General features: G+C 40.6%; 1 protein-coding gene across 1 annotated transcript; it reads left to right on the forward strand.

Annotated features, from left to right (window-relative positions):
* Positions 1-7,211: 7,211 nt before the first annotated feature.
* On the forward strand, positions 7,212-22,673 carry MYLIP (myosin regulatory light chain interacting protein). The gene is made up of 7 exons (XM_058832427.1): positions 7,212-7,443; positions 8,463-8,653; positions 17,450-17,635; positions 18,417-18,614; positions 18,951-19,115; positions 20,543-20,963; positions 21,298-22,673. Exons 1-7 carry the CDS (start codon positions 7,357-7,359, stop codon positions 21,385-21,387), a joined length of 1,338 nt encoding a protein of 445 aa, XP_058688410.1. The 5' UTR covers positions 7,212-7,356; the 3' UTR covers positions 21,388-22,673.
* Positions 22,674-24,586: the final 1,913 nt, after the last annotated feature.

Genomic DNA, 24,586 nt, shown 5'->3' on the forward strand with positions numbered 1-24,586 from the left:
TTACATTATTTTACTATTTTACATTATCTATTATCATATCAAGATTTAATGACACTGTTAGGTTTCAATTTTTCTGCCAGTGATGTTATTTTGCATTTTCTTGCACTGATTGGTTTGCAGGAGAGAAACAGTGGAAATGAGTACAGGCAAAGTTAGGTCAAATGCACTGATCAGCTCAACTGAAAATAGAGAAATATGTATTTGGTCAGGCCTCATTGTTAGGTGTTATTTGTAATAAAAGCACATTACAAAAGTTATATTGATTGATGGGCAGAGTTAAAAACAGAAGAGTTATACTACAAGATTTATAAAATCAATATTTGACAGGTATGATACAGCAGAATAAAAAAAGGGCTTTTTAAAGGCTTTTTTATTATCATTATATTCCTTTCTATTTTGTGGAACTGACTGTTATTATGACAATGTAAAACCTTCTGAGATACACTCAGTTTTTTTTAAATTGTGGTTATCAGTTATTTGACACATAGAAAAATAGCTATTATACAAGTCTTTCTTCATATTTTAATCTGTTCAAATTCCAGCTCATTTTTCTGAATGTCTTGGCAGTTCTGAAGGTGGTGTGAGGAAGGGCAAACAGCTTTAATATATGAGCTTATAGTGACAGTAGTAGGAACAAATGTTGGTGAGAATTTAATTTGTGAAAGCTTTGATTCCAGACCACAAGAACACATTTTAACAATGTGAAAATAATCAATGATGACTCCATTTTACAAGCACTAAAGGAAGAAAAATGCTCAGAAATTGAATCAATGACCCAGAAAACAATCTCAAATTCAAGGGTGATTTGATGTTTGGAGCTTCTGAAAAAGTGCAGACGGAGGAATTTCTTTCTGATAGCAATTATAAAATAATTAGTTATTAAACTGAATTAATAGATTTCATGAGCAGCTGATATATGTCCCAACAATAAGAACAGGATTTCTGCAATAAGTCTGGTCTCCAACTGGGAAAGTTTTGGAGTATGAAATGCAATTCATGATAAAATTATTTATGTAATACAAAAAACAAGTCCCTGAATTACAAAACAGTGGAAGCTGGAGAGGATTTTGGGGAGTAAGATTAATAATTTCTTCTTATACTCTTTGATACAACATGAAGTATTTGCCTTGGGCACTTTGCAGCATATAGACATCAATAAGTACCTCTTGTATGTTACACATGTCATCTACCACTGGACAAAATTCCCAAGAAACAGGATTCAGGGCTATGTGAATCCTTGGTCTGATCTGCCAGGATAGTCATTATGTTCATAAAACATCCTAGACCAGTTTATCAAAAGACCTGGGGATGACCACCAAAAAATGCTTTGTAAAACAATCAGCTTATGGCCTGTTATCTGCATGGACAATCTCAGCACTTCATTCTGTATTCATTATTTTGGTAAAGTAGAACCAGCACTGTGGGAATGTCAATCACTGACACACTCTTTTTTCCATAGAATTATGCACCGTGGACAGTGCAGAGCAGAGGAATATTTTTCAAAGGGTTTAGGCAAAGGCATGATGTATGTGTCAACACTAAAATAATATTTTAGGTAGGAAAAAAAATGTTTGTGTGTTTATGGATGGATTATGGTTTTTCCCCTAAGCAACCATCACTGTCAGAATAGCTTCTCAGTTTTATGCCCCTCTCCATGCTTCAGTCAGAAGATCATCATCCACGTGAGTGATGCGCATTTGCAACATGACCAGCAGTCTTGACAGTGACAAGAAGGAAGACAGACACTACTGCTGTGTTCATGCACAAAGCAATTTTACCCAGGGAAGAGACAGTAGAAGAGACTGACTACAATCATATGATCTTGCTCAGTTTCATTTCAAATCATCCTAAACTGCATTTGTGCTGACCTGGTCTATAGTTACTCAATTTGATACAGAATACAAAGAGACAGTCAGGAAATGTAACATGAAAAAAAACCGACCTGAAAGCAGGACTAAAATAGCAATGGCAAGATATGTGCTTTCCAGTGCTTTTCTCTAAGGATTTGTGTTAGTGGAAAATACCTATTTCAGCAGCCTGAGAGAGGCAAGTCTGCTGCCACTCCACATCCCCAGGTGCAACCTGTAATGAGGCTGAACATGTATTCCCAGCTGACACACACAGAGCACATGTATACAGCACAAAATACACATATATACACTGCTGGCCATACAGATCACGTAAAGACACACAGACCACTCACACCAACACTGGCAGCACCACCAGCCTCATCCTGCTGTCTGCTCTAGCTGAGGAGAGCAGAGGTCCTCAAGTGTGCTTATATATATATATCTATATACACACACAGCTACAAGATAGTCTTCCAGCAGAAGGCCTTGGTATATCTAGCTGCTCCTGGATCCTGACCTCCCCAGCTACTGCTGCCTGGATGTACAAGGTCTCAAAGCCACAGACCCACTACTGCTGCTGGTACAGACCCTCATCACACACTCTCACACTCTCACACTCACTCACTCACTCACTCACTCACTCACTCACTCACTCACTCACTCACTCACTCACTCACTCACTCACTCACTCACTCACTCACTCACACCTGTCACATATTTCCCTGGTCCTTATAGTCCCTTTCCCATGCTCTTGTCCTTAGAGACCAGCAGCCACTCCCCACCCGAAGGTGGCTCTCAGAGACCTCCAAATCCATCCCTGCCTCCAACCCACTCATCTGCATTATCTTTGCCAGCAATCACACCCACACTCGCCCCAGCTGCTACACCACAGCCAACCTCCTCTACCCCCATACACACAGGGAATAAAGAGCCCCTTACTGGAAAGCAGTTGAAGGTGGAGTTATTGAAGAGAGAAGATAGACTGTGCTGGTCAGGAGCAGGGCACTGCACAACCACACAACTCTTCACACAGGTGAACCCTATTATTTCCTTGTTCCACACTTCTCAGTGGCCCAGTCTCTTAAACCCCTACTTTGTCCTGCTTTTGTTTTCTCAGCTGAATGCCTTTGATGAATTCTGTGCAATCCCCAAAAGTTCTTGCCCTGCACCACATTTTGTGCCCCACACCTCCAGCTAGCATGTCCACTTAGTAACCTGGAAAGCTGCTCCCCATCACACATAGATGGATTGATAGATTTCATACCTGGACACAAGGGCTGAGCTTTTGCTGGGACAGCACTGGGAGAGGACCAGAGAGGGTCTCCTTTCCCCTTAGTCTTTACTTTGCTTTCTTATCTGCCATTGTCACAGTGCTCCTTTGGGCTTGCAAAGATGGGCCTTTCATGACTCTCCCATGGTGGCTGTGCTGTTAACCAATCAATCTGTCAGTAGTCTAACAAACCATGTATTTAAACCTACTTAATATTTCTTATTTAAGATTAGACAACAACAAATAAGAATGGGAGAGCATACACAAAGTACGAGAGTAAGGGAACAGAAAGCCAGAATCGGTATCATCATACTACTTTTGTTTGTTATATAAACTGGGATTCCAATTAGAAATATTTTCTCCTGCAGCCATTCATTCTTGCTAGTACAAAAGACACCACACACCACCAGTGTTGTGAGACGTCTGTTGGTGCTTAGAATTCCTATAGAGGGTCAGGCCTCTTCTTTGCAGGGCTACAGAAGCACATCATTTGTCTGGGTTACTGTCTCCCTCAGAGCACACCTTTGGCACCAAGAGCTGAGGTAATGCAGCACTTCATTCATGCCTTTCATGTGACTGCCACAAACGAGATAGATAAATGATAGGAACTTCGAAATACTCGATGAAGCCTCATCCTGAGCACTGGCAGCAACTGAGCATTTTAAATCTTTTACCCTGGCTTTCTGTGGCAGTAAAATATCATGAATTTGATCAGAGTCAATACCATAGACAACAAGCAGCAACTGAGGATCTTTTCTGAGATCTTGCATAAACATCTAGGTAAAGAGACCACAGCTACACTACTGAATTCCTCACAAGATAGAGTAGCATGACAATAGGTTGGAGGAAACTACCTAGGAAACCTTGAGAATAAAAATCTGTACAAGAGGCATGAGTGTTCTTTGGAAACGATGGTCAATCTTGTCATGATGGGAACTAAATTCAAAGGTCTGGAGATTATTATATCCCTTCTTCTAGCAATTAGACTTTTCACAGGATTTCCACTCAAGTGCCAAAGACAAGGAGGCACTATAACTAACTATTTGAAGTAGGATGTGACAAAGAATTAACCTTGTAGTTACATTACATCTAGGAGAAATAGCCAGTGTTAGGCAAAGAAATGTAAATATATAAATATATATAAGATGAATCACTTATGCTCAAAATTACACCATAGCAAAAGACTGACCCACCATAGAGATCTATGTCATACAGCACGCATAATTTTGTGAAATACAGCACTGAGATGACATGTTGATAAACATTGCTCTTTTATGATACACAAAAGGTGAACATCCATGCTATGAGCAGTTTGACAGTGTAGCTCACTGAGTGTTGATAATTCATCAAAGACCTCAGGCAGAGGACTATAAGATATTTCAGCTTTTTCTCTCAGACAAAGCCCAAAGGGTTGCAGCGGGCACTTGTCACACGAGCTGTCTCCTATGTGCAAACGCAGGGCTTGGTCCTTTACTCTCTCCTGTACAGCATGAATAAAATATCACAGAGAGACTGTAAAATGAAATGTATTTCTGTGACAGAGGTGTCCAGATGACACCCTCGAAAACAAATGCTTGTTTTACACAGGGCTTAACCAATTTACGCAATTTACTGCCACAAGCTATTTTTGTGGCTTACAGTTTAGCAGATTTCAAAGCAGGATAACACTTTTACAGACATAATAAGAACACCTGCATTTACATTAAGTCAGATAAAAGGAAAACACAGAACGGATATTAATACATATAGAAAGGGTAAGTTTCTCTTTGTCTGGACAACACCTAGCATAAACTGAATGAATTTCTACTATACAAGAAAAAGTAAAAGCTAATCTATCAGGTACAGGACAGCTTTAATTGTTTAGTGTGAGAGAAAATATACAAGCACATTATCATCTCACAATTATATAAACATTTCTTGCACCTTCCTCTGTAACATCTGATTTGAGCTACTGTCAGGGAGAGGATATCAGAATACTAATGGCATGAGTCATTGTGGCAGTTTTGGTGTTTCTTCTGCATAACACATCTAGGACTTTTTTGATTATGACAGAAACATCAAAATCACGCAAAATATCACACCACCACAATATATGGAAGTAAAACCAAAATAGAACTAAAATCTAATTTCCTGCATCAATTCCAACAAAAAATAAACAAGAAGTGGGAACCACAGGCTTTTTTCCCCATACTGAAATATTTTGTAATTTTTGTCAGTAGCTGATCCCCTTATAACTAAGCATCTCCCAAAGAGTTTGGGTTTCTTTCCACCACAAAATTACAGAGTTGAGATGCAATTAATTTTGCAATTTTTTTCATCTTTTTTTCATGTTACTTCTCATTTTCAACCCTCCACTCCATGGGTCTGGTCCTTAAGACTGCAAGTTCTTCAAATTAAACACTCTAGACCTGAGCATTAAAATGTGAGCTAGGAAGTGTGCAGGTGAAATGTAGCACCACTCAGGTTTGACATCTCATGTCCTGACTCTTGTCTCCTACTGTTCTGCCTGGTTCAGAACTGAGAGGTCTTCTAGAGTTCACATGAACAAAATGCATCAAGATTCCTATACCATGTGTGCAAGAGTTCCCAGCAGAATAAGCATCTGTTTCGGAGCACTGTTTTATCAAAAACTTTAAATACTAACAACCCTGACAAGCATAGCAGAAATTATGAAACAGAAGCAAGTGACCCATGCGCATGGGGACAAGCTAATATTCAGTCCTGTGGTGACCTTGCATTAGTGCTGTGCTTTGTTCTTTTTCCTGCTATTCTTCACTCTGTTTTCAGAGTGAAGACATTTTCTCTCATAGCTCTTCCCCTGATAGCCTACTTGTTCCTCACCACTGCACTGCTCAGTACATCTTTGATCTGCACTTCTTTTGGGCAATACATACAGCAAGCACTTTGTACGTAGTCCTCCCTGTTGTTTCGATTTACATTGTTAAAAGCAGCCATAAACTACTTCATGCACCTTGGGTATGCTTGACAAATACATAGTTCCAAGGGCTTGCCTGGTGCAGATGTTCTTCCCCTGGTCAGGAATCACCTACGAGATTCATATCTACAGAGCTCAACGAGTGTAAAATCTCCACCATCCCTTGGCATGGTGATGTATAGAGGCTGTGACAGGCCTTGACCAGTTTTCTTCTAATTTCCATCTTTTCTGGGGTTTTGCATTCTGCATTAACACAGAGTTGGGGAGGCCAAAGAGAGTATGGGAGTGAGAACATCCATTTGGATTTTATCTTCCATTTGACAAAAAGGAGTGTTTGAAAGATGAGACACGAGTCAGGGCTCAGAAGGACCTTAACACTTTCTGTCACGACCTGAAATGAGGGTGTACCAAGGAGGGTGTAGCCAGGTGGGGAGCAGACTCTTCTGCCAGGCAGCCAGCAATAGGATGAGAGGACACAGTCTCAAGCTGCACCAGGGGAAATTTAGTTTGGAAATTAGAAAGAATTTATTCACAGAAAAGGTGATTAAACATTGGAATGGACTGCCCTGAGAAGTGGTGGACTCACCGTCCCTGCAGGTGTTAAAGGAAAGACTCGACGTGGCACTCAGTACCATGGTCTGGTTGACATGGTGGTGATTCATCATAGGGTGGACTCAATGATCTAGAAGTCTTTTCTAACTGATCCTGTGATTCTGTGAAGGCAGTATTTGGTTGTCACACAGCCCACGGCTGCCCTCTCTCATATGTATCACAGATTGTCCCTGCCCAGCAGGCTTGGCCTCCACCTGCGCTGGAAGAGCACACTTTCCTTTGATTTGGGCGGACACAGCGCCGGGGTGAGCAGCCGCGGGCAGTGCTGGCTGAGGGAGGCCGATTGTGCCGAGAGGCGCCGGGCGCTGAGGGCGCTGAGGGAGCCCCGCCAGCGACCCCAGCGCGCGCTGCGACCCCGCGGCCACGGCGGGTGGCGCCAGAGAGCGGGCACAACGCACGCCCGCGCGGCCATGGCGGCGCTGATTGGCGGCGGCGGCGGCCCGCAGCCATGAGCGGCGGCTTCTGATTGGTCCGCAGGTGCGGACCCGGGCGGGGCGGGGCGGCGGAGGGTACATAAGGAGGGAGCGGCGCTGGCGGCGCGCAGGCGGCGAGGGGCGCGGGACGGGCGCTGCCGGGGTCTGGGTGTGGGCGGCGGCGGGCGGCGCGTGTGGGGCTCAGCCCGTGGCGACAGCGGCGGCGGGCGCTCCGGGTGTCCGTGGCGGCAGCAGCGGAGCCGGCTGTCCCCAACCATGCTGTGCTATGTGACCAGGCCGGACGCGGTGGTGATGGAGGTGGAGGTAGAGGCGAAAGCCAACGGCGAGGACTGCCTCAACCAGGTGAGGGGCTGCTCCCCGCCGCCCGCCCGCCGGGCGCCAGCGCTCGGGCGGGGCTGTGACGAGCGCGGCGGTGACCACGGGGCAGCGCCGAGCGCTGGTGCCCGGCGGCCGCGCGGCTCCCCTGCCAGCCCGCTGCCCTGTCCCCGCGGCGGGGCCCGGACGCCGGGCGAGGGGCGGCGGTGGCGCGGGGCTGGGCCGTGCGGGGGCGGCCGCGGCGGCGGTGGGGGCGGGGAGCGCCGCAGTCTCCCCGCTTCCCTTATGGTTTTGGTTTCTTGGTTTTAATTTTCCTTTTTTGTGTGTGTGTGGTTTTTTTTTTTCCTCCCTAACCCCTTCTCCATGTTGAATGCAGAGGGTGCTGCATGCCCCGCCACGGGGCTCTCCGACCCCTCTTCCGTGGGAAGCGCAGGCCCGGGCCTCGCCGGTGAATCCCACTGGAAGTGTCCCCGGGGAGGGGACAGCACTGGGGGCAGGAGCGGGGGATGTAGCACCCGCTGCATCCAACCCTCTGCATCCGGGGCCGAGCGCGCTGGAGCTGCCGTCCAGGTGCCTTCTCGCCTGTCCATCGCCAGCGCCTCGGTGTGTCTGCGGTGGCTGCCTTGGGGATGCTGGGGAGAGACAAGCAAACAGTCCGGTCAGCTGGTGGCACCTAAATAGAACTTGCGGTTGACTGTACTTCTTTACTCATTCTTGCCTAGCAAATGCGGTCGGCTGTGATATTGAGTATTAGCTCTTCTCTTGTGGAAATCTGCTGACCCTCTGAAGTGCCTGTCCTGGGGGTGAAATTCGTCCGTGGGAGCCAGTGTATATTTGGCTAGTAGAGAAATTCCCAGTTCATGCTTAGTTGTTTTTTTTCTGGGCTGTTTTGTATGCAACCTAAAATCCAAGTAATTAAGCCTTTGTATGAAGGTGCTGACAGCAGGATCTTGTGTGTGTTTAAGTGAGCAGTCTGAAAGACCACTTCAGATGTTACTTGTCATTCTCATGTTGTAGTCTGATTGTAAAAAAATTTATTATTTCAGGTTTGCAGAAGGTTGGGGATTATAGAAGTTGATTATTTTGGACTGCAGTTCACTGGCAGCAAAGGGGAGAATCTATGGCTGAATTTGAGGAACAGGATCTCCCAGCAGATGGATGGTTTAGCTCCTTATCGATTGAAATTGAGAGTCAAATTTTTTGTTGAGCCACATCTTATCTTACAGGAACAGACAAGGTAAGTAATTATGGTTGTAAGTACACTTAATTTAATACTTTGTTTTCAATTTCTGTAATTTATGAAAATGATTGCACACTTTTATTTCTTTCATCATATGGTAATTTTGCTTGACTTTTCTATGTAGTTTTAAAATCTTACTCTTTTTGAAGTTTATTATTGCTTTTTTTTTTTAGAAAAAAAGTAATTAAATTGGCAACATTAAGCTTTGTGTAGCTACTGGTAAGTAATGACTGTGAGTAATTTTGTGAGCACTTAGTGCTGGAACTGGAAGAAACTAAGCTACCAGTAGCAAACTTTTTCATATGGTGTTTGTGTGTCCGATAGTAACCTCTGTTCTGTGGTGTTACTCTAGGTCATTCTGAACCACTAGTACAGAAAGGCAGGAAACAATTCCTCCCACAGTGCAAAAAAAACTTGCTGAATTCCTTTTTGTCTGGTATTATGTTACAGTAACTTTCATATAGCTACAGGCCCTTAGAGGCTACAAAAGAAACAGCTGTCTGGCTGCTTCTGTGGCAAGTCCTCAACTAAATTGTTATACTGCTATTAAATCAGAAGAAATAGCCTTCTACAATTAGTGTGGAGCACTTGCTTTTACTCCTTGAGTTTGATTACCACATGAATTGCAATAAGATTCTCTTTTAAAGAATGCTGTACACATGTGTATTTAATACTGACCTTCCAACTACTTTTTCCTGTTAATTTTGGATAGTACAGTTATTATGAATGGGGCCAATTGAAATCTAGTGTCTGTATGATAATGCCAAAACTCATTTTCACTACTCCACCAGAACTTGTTACTCTCAGAATCATTGACTTAGTACTTTCAGAATTAAGACCTTGAGTACAATGTGGTGATTCTGCACAGAATGTCTAAAGAACTTGGTCAGATCCTGACAGTCTGATTTGGTGTTTATTTCATAGGAAAAAGTTTTTGAGTTTATTTTTTTAATCTAATGTGGAGGTGAGAGGCTTTTGGGGGAGTAGTGTTTCCAGCTTATCAATATGGTTGAAGTTTTCAGAATGCTGTAGTGGTAGACCATGGTTGTCCTGGATAATTGCTCCAGTTAGGCATATGTATTGAAATTGAATTCCAGTTCTGATATACTTTTATTTAGGAAATAATTTCTACTACCCATGGCATATCGTGGAGTATTTTTCCTTAAAAAAAACCTCTAACTTAAATATTCTTGGTAAGTATAAAACCCAATAACAAATGGGATTGATTTAGAACAAAAGGAGCCACACAATTTCATACCTGATGAGGCAGAAGAGATTACCTTGAGCTTGTCGGGTATGTCTCCACTCACAAAACAAATCAGGGTGAAAGTCTGAGGAATCCTAAAAGTGGCATTTTTATGCTATCATTGATGAATACTTGTTCAACTTCACAAGGCTTTTACAGATGTCTGTGTCCCTGCCTTCAACACTGTCAATGCAAGACTTGGCAGGAGGTAGAAGTTAATAGAGAGGTTGAACTGGTGAAACATGCCCCAAGGGCCTCAAAGACTGGGCTTGTGTAGCTAAAATGTAACAGAGCTTATATACCTACATCAAAGCAGCAAGTATTTCTCCACTGTAAAGATGATTTAAAAGGATGCAGGTGGGGCAAGCTTTCTTTTATGTGTTAATTAAGATGGTTCTGAAACTAATATTTTTAACGAACAATTTAAAAATTAACCTGGGCTTAGGCATCGGAAGAGATATATTAAAACCAAATACAAGTTGTATGTCATGTTACAATAACTGCCTTTTAGTTGTGTAAGCCCAGTAGTCCACAGGTAGCAGACCTAGATTTCCAGTGACTGTGGTAAATGTCTATTCTCCTGGATTGTTGACACTGAGTTTTGGTAGATTGACTTTTTTTTCTACTCAGGTCTGCTTGAGGATTTATGTATGCATGTAACTGTGAGTCCATACTTAGTTTGTGTGTAAGCATCAAGGAGAAGATGAAAAACTCGTAAACCTGTTGCCAAGTCTTGATGAAGAAAGTGATGGGTATCCTTAGTTTCCTTTAGCAGCTGTGTCCGTATTTGGTGTTTTTGGCAGAGCTGTTGCTTTGTGGTCCTGTGTGTAAAGAGCACTGGGGAAGTTTTCCAGTCTTTTGCTTGCAGCCTCCAATCCTGTTTTTACATATAAATTAGATGCATGTTGAGACTGCTTTTGAAATCTGAGAAGCTGCAAGTAATTCTAAATTTTGTTGATGTGCTTCATCATGATTATAAAGGCAAGCATTGTGACTGAGATACCAGGTTTTTTTTTCTGTGTACTTAGGAAGCTTTGCCAACCCCAGTTGCAGTGCTTCATTAGAGACCCTTGCCTTGTGCTTGAGTTTAAAACTCAGTTGTATGTTTGTTTGTAGCAATTTAATGTTCAGGTTTCTACATGCTGTGAAAGCTGATCTGGCAACAGAATGTCGACCTCTGCCTCTGTTATCTTTAATCAGCCCTGAGGAAGATTGCAGCCAATTTTAATATTCTTATACAAAGCAGCCTCTTGCTACTGAGCACAAAGACAGAGCAGGTTGTAATTGTACTTCTGACCACTGTGGCAACAAACCACATTCACTAAGTGCTTTGGGAGTCTGAGAATTGCATGGAGAAACCCTTTCTAATGCACTTTTTTTATAGGGTTAAAAGCAGTTTATTCTTCTTTGGATCTCAACTTCTAGGTTTTTTATTTGACTACCTGGTACTGAATTGTACCACATGATTTCATAGTTTAGAATTGTTTTCAATGGAATAAAAGTGCTTCAGTGAAAGAATGTCATTCAAATTTAATCTGCTGCTGTCAGTTTTGCAAACAAGTCTGAGATGTGAACAGTGTGCTGCTTTAGAGGAGTTTGAAGAGCTATAAGTTTTCTTTAGCATGGAAAATCACATTGGCTTGAAAAGAATTGCTATCTCTTTCCCTAAAGACACATGATGGTCCAGGATCGAGATCTTAACTGTGGCTTGTGTTGTGTTTGTTTTCACTGTTTCCTGTATTTCTTTGATAGGTCGCGCAACAGTTGGGGGGATGAAAAAGCAAACCTGCTTTTCACTTCTTTACTGAATGACTTGTGGGTGGTTTGTGTATCAAATGTTGTGAAGTGTTGAATTGCAGTGAGGAGCTAGGGCTTAGAGAAAGGATTATACTAAGCTAATCGGAATTTTCAGGAGACTTTTTGACGGGGGTAGGGCTGTGAGGAGGTGCCCGGCAGGGGTGCAGGCCAGGCGGTCTGGCTGTGCTGGATGTGGTGTCAGCGCAGTGACCGGGAGTAGCCCAGGCCTGGCGGTGCTGGGGCACGGCCTGGGAGCCAGCTCTGCTTTGGGCTACCACAGCCCTACCTGGGGCAGAGAGCTCCGGGCATCGGCCACAGGCTGCTGTGGAATGTGGAGCAGAGGAGCCTTGAGACTTGCACCCACCTGTTAATTTTTTAGGAGTGTTTGCCGGGCCACCCAAGAGGCCAGTGGTGCCCGGCAGCAGTCTGGGAGAATGGTGGGTTTAGGTTTTAAATTCAGTATTATTTGCCTTGTGTAGTGTGACTGAAAATCAGATATTCATACATAAGCCACGGCAACTTAAAATACATCAGATTCTGGTGAGCCACACAATATCATGGACCATGCAAAAGAGCTGTCTTTTTCCAACCTTGGAAGTGGCAATTATAGTTTTAGGGGTTGTTAAAAGTTGTGTGATGTTTGCCAGTATTTGAATTATATTTACACTCTCTTGCTATGTTGCTCAGTTGTATTGATGAACTAGCTGAAATGAAGAATGACCTTAAATCTGTTGAGGAGTCAGATACATGTAGTAGATAAAAAGTGAGGAAACCAACCTGTTATCCTATAGCACTGGGTAGCCAGTGCAGCAGTGACATAGTGTTTGTTACAAGGCAATAAAAGTGTATGTGGTAGACACTCGGGTGAGTTGAATGGATCTGTTTGTCTAAATCAGAGTTGAATTGCAGTTTGGTAATCTTTTTACCCACTCTGCTGAGAGCAAGGAAGAACAAAGATACCGAGGAGCATAGAATAGGCGAAAAGGTTGCTTTATTCCAAAGGGGTGGCCTTGACTGCTTTTAAAAAAACAGAATTATAGATTCAGAAATCTTTAACAATATATTTTTAGGGAGAACAATTACGCCTCTTAATTTTGATTTTAGACTACAGAGCAGTAAATGTACTCCACAATAGGAAAGAGCCTTAACTTGTAAGGTTAAGGTGGTAAGGAACCATACCCCAGAGAGAACAGGTAGTTCCTTAGGAGGTATGCTAAGATTCTTGCCAGCAGTCTGGCAAGAGAATGAGGTCTTTGGCTATGCTTCTAGCTTAGGGGTCATTAGTCATATGCAGATAATGATGTCATATGCAGACACCAGCCTTGGTAAAGGGTTGGGGTTTGTCACTTCTTCCACTGACAGCTAAGTTTAGAGCTTAAAATTTTTAACTACCTATTTGCTCTTGTCTTGATTAAAAAAATTGTAGTACAAACGACCAGTAATAGTGCAGAGCCTTGATTCCTAATGCGCATAATTGTCTTCAATGAGTTACAAAAGAAAGTATGATCTTGTGTTACATGTACTTTTCATAGTGTGTTTTGTGGAGTTATTGCCAGTTCATTTGGGTGAAGACTAACTAGGTGATTTTCCCCCTCTTGGAATTTCATTGTAGTGAAGTCTGTTTCTGGCAGTGGTGTTCAGTATTGTCAGCCTGCATAAATTGCTTCAGAGGAAGGTAAAAAGCAATTAATGTGATTGATATCTGGGTCTGTGACTTTGGTTTGGTAGCTATACTTTTTTGTGTAGTAGACCATCTGCTGAAATCTCCTTGCAACCTCCCCTTTCTACAGTTTTTGTATCAAATTATTTACATCCAACTGCAATACATTAATCACACCACATTTGGTTTTACTGAGTGTTTTGTATGCACATAAATTATATGCAAAACATGGATCCAAAAATAAGGATGCAAAATTATTATAAAATCACCAGTATAGCTAAAGCTTGAAGAAAATCCGTGATCCTGTTCTAATTGTAAAACTGCCCTTTGTTCTTTTGGAAAGGAAGAAATCTGTCTGGGCAGTGACTGATGGAGTGTAGCTTTGGCAAATTTAATGTATTGCACTCTAGTCAGTATCCTTATATAGTGTTTTGAGCTACTAAACCCAGAGGAATTGTTCTGTAATTGAATACACAGGTATGTCTAGGCAGCATGGGGTTCAGAGAGGAAGAAGCAGCAGTTTTGGGCTACAGACCCTGTCTTTTGTACTGGTGCTGTCACTTGTAGAGAACTTGGGCTACAAGTATGGTGGGAAGTTCTGTTTGTCCTTAAAGCTGCCACTAGCTGATCAATGTCCCAACATGTCTGGCAGGTGTTAAGATGTTTAGGAGTCACAGCAATTGATGGGCAAAGTTCAGAGTTGTGAAGATTTAAAGGCTGAATGAGGCTTTGGCAAGGGTAGTAAAAAGCTGCAGAATGTGCTGAAAGAATGTTGGGGCTGGGGCAGGGGGTAGGGACAGACATACCTTTTGTCTGACTTCAGTTACTTCTCAAATTTATAACATGTAATATTAATGTATCAAGTACAACTGAAGTGGGAATGATGCATAAACAAAACCATTTGGTTTCTTACATGGTGGACAGACTTTAGATTTTCTACCAGCATTATTGGAAATTCAACCTTTAGGGAACATACGAACAGTTCAGATTTTAGTTTTAAGAGTTCATTGTTCTAAAACTTGCTAGGTAAAAATTTCATTAAGTCTAAAATACTAGTGCTGAAATAATTCCTTGGAAGAAATGTATCCTTTTACTGTACATCCTGACTCCTTAGAGGTTAGAAAAGTCTTAAATTTTTTTTTTTAATATAAATGTTCCAAGAAGAAGAGGGATGGTTGATGGTGCATGAAGCAATTAGGTCACAATCTAATTTACAGGAACTTACATAAATCCTTTCTTGTAACTAATAGTATCTGTGCTATGAACAGGTTTTCTACAAGACAGTCTATTGGGTCCTTTAGAATTTGCAGAATTAGATAAGTAACTGCATCAAGGATCCTAATGCTTTAGTTTTGCTTGACTTTATTCATCAATAAAATAATTCTTATGCCTTTTTCTTTAAGGATCAAAAGACTTTGTTTAGTTTTGTGTAAAAAAAGTCTGCATTTGTTATGATTGTGGCTAGTGTCATATTTTGGACCTTTTGAAGAGGAATGACTTTACAATGGATATTAATATTACTTTAATAAGCTGCACTCTGCAGCTGGATGGGCTAAACAAAACCACTTTTTCAGATGTGTTCATAACCCTCACTGTCTTTTGATTTCTAGGTGCCTTTTCTTCATCAAACACACTTAAAATCAATACAAACAAAAAGCCCAAAAACAAACAAGAAAACCCCAACACACAAAACAATGCACAAAAAGACAGCAGAGATTTTGCTACCCGAACTTAGGTGCATATGGACTGAATTTGCATAACTAGTTAGTTTGCAGTAACTGTCCTTTATATGTGCTGTTTGTTCTATTTAGCAAAAAAAATGTAAAGTAGCTGAGTATTGGTGAGATGTTTTTCCTTTTGTGATATGAGCCAGTTATGGGAAGTTACTGCACATTAGTTGGTGTGATGCTACTTCACATTGTGCCTTAAACTCATTTGTCTTTCTATGCCATTACTGGCTTTGTAGTAATGGAATGTGACAAGCCATGCATCTGCTGTACCTTTCAGTAATTCATCTATATTTGCAGGAGCAATATTTTGGTTTTCAGGTCCCCTTGAGATGTCAATAACGTCTTCCCAGAAAGCGGAGTACTCTTGACTTTACCCTGTGTAGTCAGTGCTGTCATATGAAAAAAAAACCCTGAAGATACAAGAATTTAGGTGTGGTAGTTGTAAATCCAATGAGAAAAATAAAAAGTCTAATCTTTCTTTGAAGTGCTGCATTTGTAATTAGTACTTAAGAAATCCTGTTCTGGTGTTGTCAGAGGATCAAGACTTCATGAGAAGCTGTTTATTTTATGAAATGTTGATTGGAGTTAAGGAGTTACTGTTTGCCTTTATTTTGGCCCTAGTGTTTTCGCAATTTATACTGAATTCTTTAGGTTTATGGGCTGAGCACCAAAAAGAGTCTGTACAACTAAGTCATTTTAAAAGGCTGCAGATATTCCTTTATGGGGCCTAGGCCCAAAGAGCTGTGACTCTGCAAGGCAGGAAAAACACATGGGAGCAGCGGTTTGACTTTGTCAAAAAATAGAGCCTAAAGAAGGAATAACCTGCTGACAGTGGAGACAACTCTGTCTGAAGTTCTGGTCCTCTTGCCACCTAAACTTGTGTCCTTCACAGTGTGAGGACATTGGCTTCCACCAAACCCCTTCTAGTATTGCTGAAGGGTGTAAGTTGATGTTTAGACTTGAGAGATGTAATTAAGCACTTGCATCACAACTAGCATGATACTCTAGCATGACAGTTTGCAAAGGGCAGTGTTGGAGCTGAGACTTCTTGCAGGAAGTGGACTGTAGAAAACTTTACAGGATAATTTAATACCAATTATTTTTTCCTGATGCAAAAAGTTGTGAATATGAGGCATATTTTGGTCTGGTATCTTATTAGTTGCAACATTTACCAATAGAGCTAAGAAAGAAGACAACCTTAGCAAGTTCTGCAATTGCTCATAATGCTGAAAAAGGTTCTATTTGCCTTGTTGTACAAAGGAGTTACAGAACGCTACAACAGAATATATGTAAGATATTACTCAGAATTCCTATTGTAAGGAAAGCTCATTACTTATTAGCATATTCAACTTCAGTGATGAGAGATTAAATACAGTGCTGCAGCAAAGCTTTTCTTAAAAGTAAATTAGACTTGATTTTAGAAAAGTAAATGTCCTGTTCCTGTGGAAGCCAAGACACATCCCTGTTGGGTGCTAGGCTTCATTTATTGAAAGATATTTTTTTTCAGTGAAACATTATTCTCCATCTGGCTTCCATAAATATGCTGAGTCTTAAATGGTAAGAAATTTATATTGTGTTCCCTGAGGGAAAATAAGGATGATCTATAGAAGTTAGGGCAACCGATAGGGGATAATAACATGCTGCTGTTAATGTTGGTGAAAATGTTGATTTGTCTGTCAAGTAACCTATTAGATAATTAAGAACAGCTTTTTTAAGTTTGAGCAAGCTGTCAAACCTGCCTTGGTCTCAAGTGCAAAGTTTTGTCTGATAAGTGCTTGCACAGTAGCTGTTTTTCTATTTTATTCCCCAGTGCCTTTTCATATATTTCAAGTTATTCTGTTAATCATGTCACTGGCAAAGGCACCATGGCTGTAGTGGCAGGGGCATTTCCACTGCGTAGAGAAAGTATGGCTTTCCTTCTTGAATAACAAGGCTGTGTATGTCTTGAGATGCTCTTCCAGAACTTGCTTTTTTGAAATGCAGAATAACTTGTAAATTGCAACAAAAAAATCTAAACACAGGAAACTAATTGAAATCTTTCATTGATATTTTACTCACTGAGTTTAAATTACTAAGTGGCCTTAGGAAGTAAAGCAGTTCTTACTCTTGAGATACTTGTGATGATGGTGAAGTGCTCTTTTCTTTTAGTAGTGATTTTAGATGCTATCTTCAGTTGTAGCTTCATGTTTAAGAGTAAGTAAAGAATGAGACAGAGGCCCTTTTCTTTCTTTGTGCCAGACTTTATCTGCTTGGTACATTCGTTGCAAATTCTTGATTACCAAACATAGCAGAGATGTTACTTGTTACATGTCTTGATTACAGATGTCATGTGTAAGGAAATGTTTCTGATTGTGTTGCAGGCATATGTTTTTCTTGCATATAAAAGAAGATCTTCTTGCTGGTAATCTTCAATGTTCTTCAGAGCATGCAATTGAACTTAGTGCACTGTTGGCACAGATGAAGTTTGGAGATTATAACCAGAACACTGCCAAGTACAGTTATGAAGAGTTGTGTGCAAAAGAGCTCACCACTACCATTTTGGAGAGGTAAGAAGCAAAACAATATAGTTTCCTTTTTGGAGACCAACAGCAGAAGATTTTGTTACGTAGTTAATGGCTGATGCTGCAGGGTAAACCAGTAATTTAACAATAATAGCTTTGGAGATCAAAATCTCCAAGCTGAATGTTTGATGTTCTGATACCAGTTAAATTCTTAAGCTCAGTTATGAGGTGTTTTTTTGTTTTTGTGGATTTTTCTGTTGTTGTTCTTTTCTTGTGAAAATTCTGGTATGTGGGAAGGTACAGATATATTTAAGTAACTGGAACAGGGTATTTAAATTGTAAACATGTCTTAGGCCTATACTTGTGAATGAAGGAATTTATGTGGCTTAGTACCCTTACTCTGAAGAGTAAACAGAATTCTGAAACATCTTCATAGCTCAATTCCTGAATATCAGGAAACATTCACTGTGTCATACTTTTCTGTAGCATTTTCTTTAACTATGAACTTAGTGGTAGCTCAGGGAAATATTTAGGACTGGTGGTGTTAGTTGGAAAGCCTTAATTACATGTAGCTTTTGCATTTCTAAGGAAATGCATAGTATTTTCTCCTTGACGTTCTCAGGGTATTTTGGTAATTCTCAACTATTTCCAGTTCACAATTGCTGGAAATCTATAGACAGATAAAGCAGGTCAGGAGCATTTACTAATCTGTTTAACTAGGTCATCTAAAAACCCATGTTAAAACAAGTGACATGTTAAAACTGCTGCTGACAGTAATGGCAGATATTTCAGTTATTTCACTTATCCTTAATCTTTTTATCAACAGCATTATTACAAAACACAAGGAACTAGAAGGTCTAAGTCAAGCATCTGCTGAATACCAGATTCTACAGATTGTTACAACACTGGAGAACTATGGGGTAGAGTGGCACTCAGTGAGAGATAGTGAAGGGCAAAAACTCCTTATTGGTGTTGGACCTGAAGGCATATCCATCTGTAAAGATGACTTCAGTCCAATCAACAGGTATGTGTTTCCTGGAACCACTTGCATGATCAATTTTTCAGAAATACGGAGCGTGCCTCTAGTTTTCACATAAATACATAAAACTACTCTGAGAATTACTAAATATGAGTATTGGGATGTAGGGTCTGAGGACACTACCTGCTTGTAATCAAGATAAACAAGTGACCTTAAATTTGATTTTTATATATATTTTTGGGACAGCATCTTCAATCAGCATTGCTGACTACCATCAGAAATCCTTGTAACTTCTGATAAAAATGCACTGTAATAGTTTGTAGGAAATGCCCTAATCCTTAACAACTAAATAACCTTTATTTTTTTAACATTAATTTTTAGGATTGCTTATCCTGTTGTTCAAATGGCAACTCAGTCTGGGAAGAATGTATATCTGACTGTTACCAAGGAGTCTGGTAATAGCGTGGTTCTCTTGTTTAAGATGATCAGTACAAGGGCAGCAAGTGGACTCTACAGAGCAATTACAGAGACACATGCTTTTTACAGGTCAGTGTTGCCCCTAGAGTCAAGTGCTGCTGCTCTTCTCCAATGTTTGAACTAAGTGCTTAAGTCTGACTGCGCTTTGGAAATGCTCTGCAAAATTTCATTGTCTTTGCAGCTTCTCTTTTCCTCTTAAGTCCAGAAGCTGAACAGGTTCTTGCTACTTTCCATTTTGTGGGGTGACAGTAACACGAAAAGTAAGCAAAATTTTCCCGCTATGAATAACAGCATTTCAGAGTATAAACTTTGTATGTTCCTTGATACTTAATAAGCAATACATAAATTTTTTGTTCCTATGTAAGAGAGAGAATGAGAGCAGTTGGGAAGATCCTGTCATTCAGAATGTGTAGACCTTTTATTTGTCTCCTTCAGCTGTTACTTTATCTGTACGCCACCTTCCCATCCTGTATATTTAAACCTTCTTACAGTTCCTCTGTCCTTGCTCACATGCTTGGGACTTTGCTTCATGCCAGCAGCTATCCATTGTTACTGCCCTGTTGTTCTTTGAGGTAGGGGCACTATACTCATTTCTTGGTGGGCAACTTTTCAACCCCCTTTCATTCCTACTGTGGTGTCCAACACTGATCAGTATGACTAGCTGTCAAACACACTTAGCAGTGTTATCTTAAAAATAACTACTACATACCAGTTAAAATTACTTCTTGATCTTTGTCTCTGCGTGTAGTTTCTGATGACCTTCACAGTTTCTGATTTTAATTTAAGCAGAATTTTAGTTTGGCAATAGCATTTGGCCATAAGCTTAGATCTTGCACCATAGGCTCTGTGAGGCTGTAGTCCTTCTGTTCTGTGTTTGTTTTCCTTCCTGTGTTGCCTAGAGAAGTGATATGCCTTAATAGGCTTCTGAAGATTCAACTGGATCACTGAAATATGTGACAACCATGGTTAGGATAGCTGAAATGCACAGCTGGACTCAAATACAAATGCCTTAATTCTCTACACTCCATTCACTGTGGTTCCCTCCAGAATGACATAATGCTAGTGTATAAAGTACTGGGTGGAAATTGGGTTAAAATCATTGCTTGACTCTGATAAAAATTGACAGCCAAAGAATCTTAATTGGAATTCTTAACAGCAGTGTTTGGAAATTCCATGCAAAAAGGTGTTGCGAGGCTGAACTGTGGATTAAGCAACTGTTTGCTGTTTGTTAGCATAATTCTTTAAGTCACTTTCATAGGCTGAGTCCATTTTACCAGACACTTCACATTTTGAAGATGTAAAGTAATAGTCACTTTACATTTTACAAGTTTCAAAGGAGAGTTTTCATGCAAAGATCAGCAAGAGCTTAAGTATTACCTCAGACTGTTTGATTTGCTTTTTTCAGTGCTGTTACTTCAATTTGGGGAACAAATTATTGTAGGATCATTCTACTGGTATTAACTAACCAAGTTTGCATTTGTCCTGTTGCTTTATAGGTGTGACACTGTCACCAGTGCAGTCATGATGCAGTATAGTCGAGACTTAAAGGGTCACCTAGCATCTCTATTTCTGAATGAAAACATTAATCTTGGTAAAAAATACGTCTTTGATATTAAAAGAACATCAAAAGAAGTTTATGATCATGCGAGGCGAGCTCTATACAATGCTGGCATTGTGGATCTTGTTTCAAGAAGTGATCAAACTCCACCAAGTTCCCCCCTTAAGTCTTCAGAAAGCAGCATGAACTGTGACAACTGTGAGGGTCTCAGCTGCCAACAAACAAAAGCCCTGCAAGAGAAGTTGCGGAAGCTGAAGGAGTCCATGCTTTGTATGGTGTGTTGTGAAGAAGAGATAAATTCAACCTTTTGTCCCTGTGGCCATACAGTTTGCTGCAAGTCCTGTGCTTCCCAGTTACAGGTAAATGCAGTGCCATTAAGTTATGAGTTACCAATTTGTGGGGGAGATTTGTTTTTTTATATTTGATGGTCATGGATTAATATGTTTGTGTTGATGTTCTAGTAAAACTGCTAAAATTTTGTTTGTGGCAAACTGATTTCAGACAGCATTGTCTGAACAATGTGCTAACGTAATTTGTGGTGAGGCTAAGAATGAGCTGCATACTTCTCACTATACCCTGTCTTAAATATGGGATGATGGAAAAAATGCTTTATTGTGTATGTGAAGTCTGCAGGAAGTGCAGAGACTCTCAAAATACAAAGTAAACTAATGTCCCAATGTTTTTCCTTTGCAGTCGTGTCCTGTTTGCAGATCTCGTGTAGAGCATGTCCAGCATGTGTACTTGCCAACCCACACCAGTCTTCTCAATCTGACTGTGATATGATCTACGCACACACTTTAAATGCATCATGTACTCTTCAAACTGCACTAATAAGAAATGCAACCATTGATTGTGAAGAAGGCAATCACTCTGGCACCTATCCACGATCAAAAGCAAGAAATACTGCATTTTTTAACATAAATATTCTTTGTTCAGCATGTCCAAAATGGTTTGGGACATCTTCTGAGAGTAGAAGTGTAATTGATTCATAAAAGAATGATCGTAAGTTTGTAGCAGGGCAGTGTAGCCACAAAGCTCAGTAACCCTGGAGAAATGTGGTGTACACGTGCAGACGTACCTGGTGAAAGCAATGCAGCCTTTTCTTTTACATTCTCTAAATCCTTTTTAGTACAGTTGCACTGTTTATTTTAAAGGTAAGACTTGCTTTTACAGATACCAGTTTAGTAAGGCTCATAGCTTCTGCTTTTAGTAAACTGCTTTAAAGAGAAGAGATCTTTTTTAAAAATTAGTTCTTAAACTGGAGTTACAAGGCTTCTCTAAGCAGCTGTGCTTAACTCAGAATTCTATTAAATAGAAAGCAATTCTGAGAGAATAGCTTTGGAAAGGGAAGACAAGATGGTTAATCTTCAAGTTTTGAGGGTGGGTCAGGAAAGTCTTGTGGTTGACAGTGTCCTGTGGAAGCATTGCTATGGGACTTCATTCACAGCTCTCAGTGGGCAGAAACTCACAAGTTTCCCACAGTCTACTTTTGGCTGGTGGACTTGGGAGCTGCAGGCAACTGCCCTTCAAGTTGGCTTTATTTTTGGACACTGATTTTAAAATATTAAACATGCACCATTAATCTTTAAGGGTTGTGTATAATTTTAAATGCTTTCTTCAGTTAGTGTCTTTAGCAGGAAATGACCTACCCAATAAAATGTTCTTGATTTCCACCCCCCTATGTGGGCATTTTGGGCTCTAGTTTCCTAGTGTCTTCTCCAGGGTACAGTGGGAACTGAAGGCCATGTTTGGGTGCAATACTGGCTTAATCAAAGCTAGAAAAGTACACTGTCACTTTACTGAAATTTTCTGACTATACTTTTCATATTGCCTTAATGTAGCAGTAATGTGTGTTTATGCATCTGTTTCTTTGCACAGACATTTTGTCAAAATATTAAAACTCTACTTTTTTATGACACATTAGCATATAAACCTTACTCTAAGAGGGTATTTATTTTTTCACTTTGTAAAGAAAATTTTGTTTCCTCATGAAGCAAGAGCTTTGTCCTATATTGTAGGCAGCTTCTGTCTTTTTTATATTCAGATTAATAAAGGACTTGAAAAATCTTTGTTACTGCTAAGACTGATTTTTGTTCTGCAATTCATCTGAGGCATTACTGAACTGAAAACACAATGCAGTATTTTTGTGTTTACAGTCTTGAATATTTTGTCACATTTGAGGTAATGAGGTCTTCTCAAGTGCATGCAAAGGAGGGAAGAAAACTGACATTTGTTACAGACAATGAACATTAAAACAGCTGACATATTCAAACTGTAATATAGCCTTCTGAATTGACTTTGTAAAGAATATTTCCTATGGTAAATTGCCCCAAATCTGGAGCAATATAGCTGGAGCTGTATTCCAGGGGAATGAGAGAAATTAAAGAATGCAGCTTAAGAGTAGAGAGTTGTTTTCAGTAGTCTTGTTTAGCAACTTCTTAATTACAGATGTGTTGTTGTCTTTTCGGATTGGAGCTATTCATACTTGCTAACTTAAGAATTCTCCTTTCACACTGTTGAAGAGATGGTGCTTCAGCACTTCCAGATCTGTGCTCTGCAATGACAGGGAGTGTGTTCAGAGAAAGCTACCCAGCTACTGTTCCAGCATACAGAAGCTTGAGCAAACCTTTGCTTCCAAGATTACAACCAAATTGTGTTAGTAACATCTAATCCATTATTTTATGGCAGCTGGCTGAAATGGATTATAAATTAATATAAATGGATATTAATACAGGAATCTGATTTAAAGCATGCAACATGATCAAGCTGTTAAAATAGGCAAGCATGAGGTCTGGGTCCTTGTAATTAAATTGACTGTGTAATTAAACCTTGCTAATAAAAATAATTCCAGTAGTTAGAACTCTAATCAAGGTAGGGTTTGAGACCGGTTATACGGCAGTGGTGGAATTTAGCCAAATCCTGTGACTTGTGTAAACATACCCTCTTTAGTGTTTGAAAGCTGTGCAGGGCACCAACCCAAACTGTGAGGTCTGAGTGCAGGCCTGGTGCAGGCTGTGCCTGAAGCTGCTGGGAGCCTGGGACTGTATTGGCAAAGCAGAGTGTGCAGCAACAAGTGAAGGCTGATGGAGTTAGGTGGGAGGGGTCTCCGATCAGTGGGGAGTGTGGTTTTTTTTAATGAAATGATGTTACCTGTCCTGAGAATTGAGCAGCAGCTCACCTCTTCACAGTGTTGTAAATCACCACAAAAGCCTCACTTGGTTTATATGTAAGAAAAAATTTGATGTAAAACGATGCAAGAATAGCTTTGATTTGTTCACAGACTTCATTGCTTGAAATGTAGTTGATCATGCTCTGCTAGGAAAGTTTTGCTTAACCATCCAGCACTGCTGTGACTTGTGTTGCTCAATGTTTGTGGGTCGAGTACCCTTTATTACAAGGAGTAACTGTGTCTTGTCCACGTGAGCTGCCGAGTGCCGTGAAGAATGTAAAAGAAGGGATAGGAAATCTTGAACTCCACATGCCAGTTAGTCATACTGCAGAAAAAATCACATCTTGTTTACCGAAGTGCTGTTCTTTTCTCCTGAGGTGCTTTGAATATTGCAATGGATGGCAGAGGGGTTGAGAAGAATCCCAAACCAGCAAACAAAAGCACAGTTCGTGGGAGTAACTGGAGTGCGTGTCCTTTACACTTCTTCCTCTGCAGCATTGATCACAAAGCTTCATTTGGTACCTCACACATAAGTCAGCTCCTGTACCAATATCTGCTACACAAAGCTGGTACAAATTAGCAAGAAAATTCATGGAACATTCAGTTTTTATTTGTCCTCAGAATTGCAGTGCAGCTGCTATAATCCCACTGCCTGTGTGCAATGTCACTTTAAAGGGCCGTAGTCTCAAATTTCCACCACAGCTACCTAAATGGGAAAAACTTTTGGAGACAACACAACTTGCTGAGCCAGAGCCTTGCTAGTGAGGTGCACCTCCTGAGGGCAGAGCAGCATTTAAGAGCAGCCCTGTGGGG

This window comes from Poecile atricapillus, chromosome 2, assembly GCF_030490865.1.
Source record: "Poecile atricapillus isolate bPoeAtr1 chromosome 2, bPoeAtr1.hap1, whole genome shotgun sequence".
NCBI lineage: Eukaryota > Metazoa > Chordata > Aves > Passeriformes > Paridae > Poecile > Poecile atricapillus.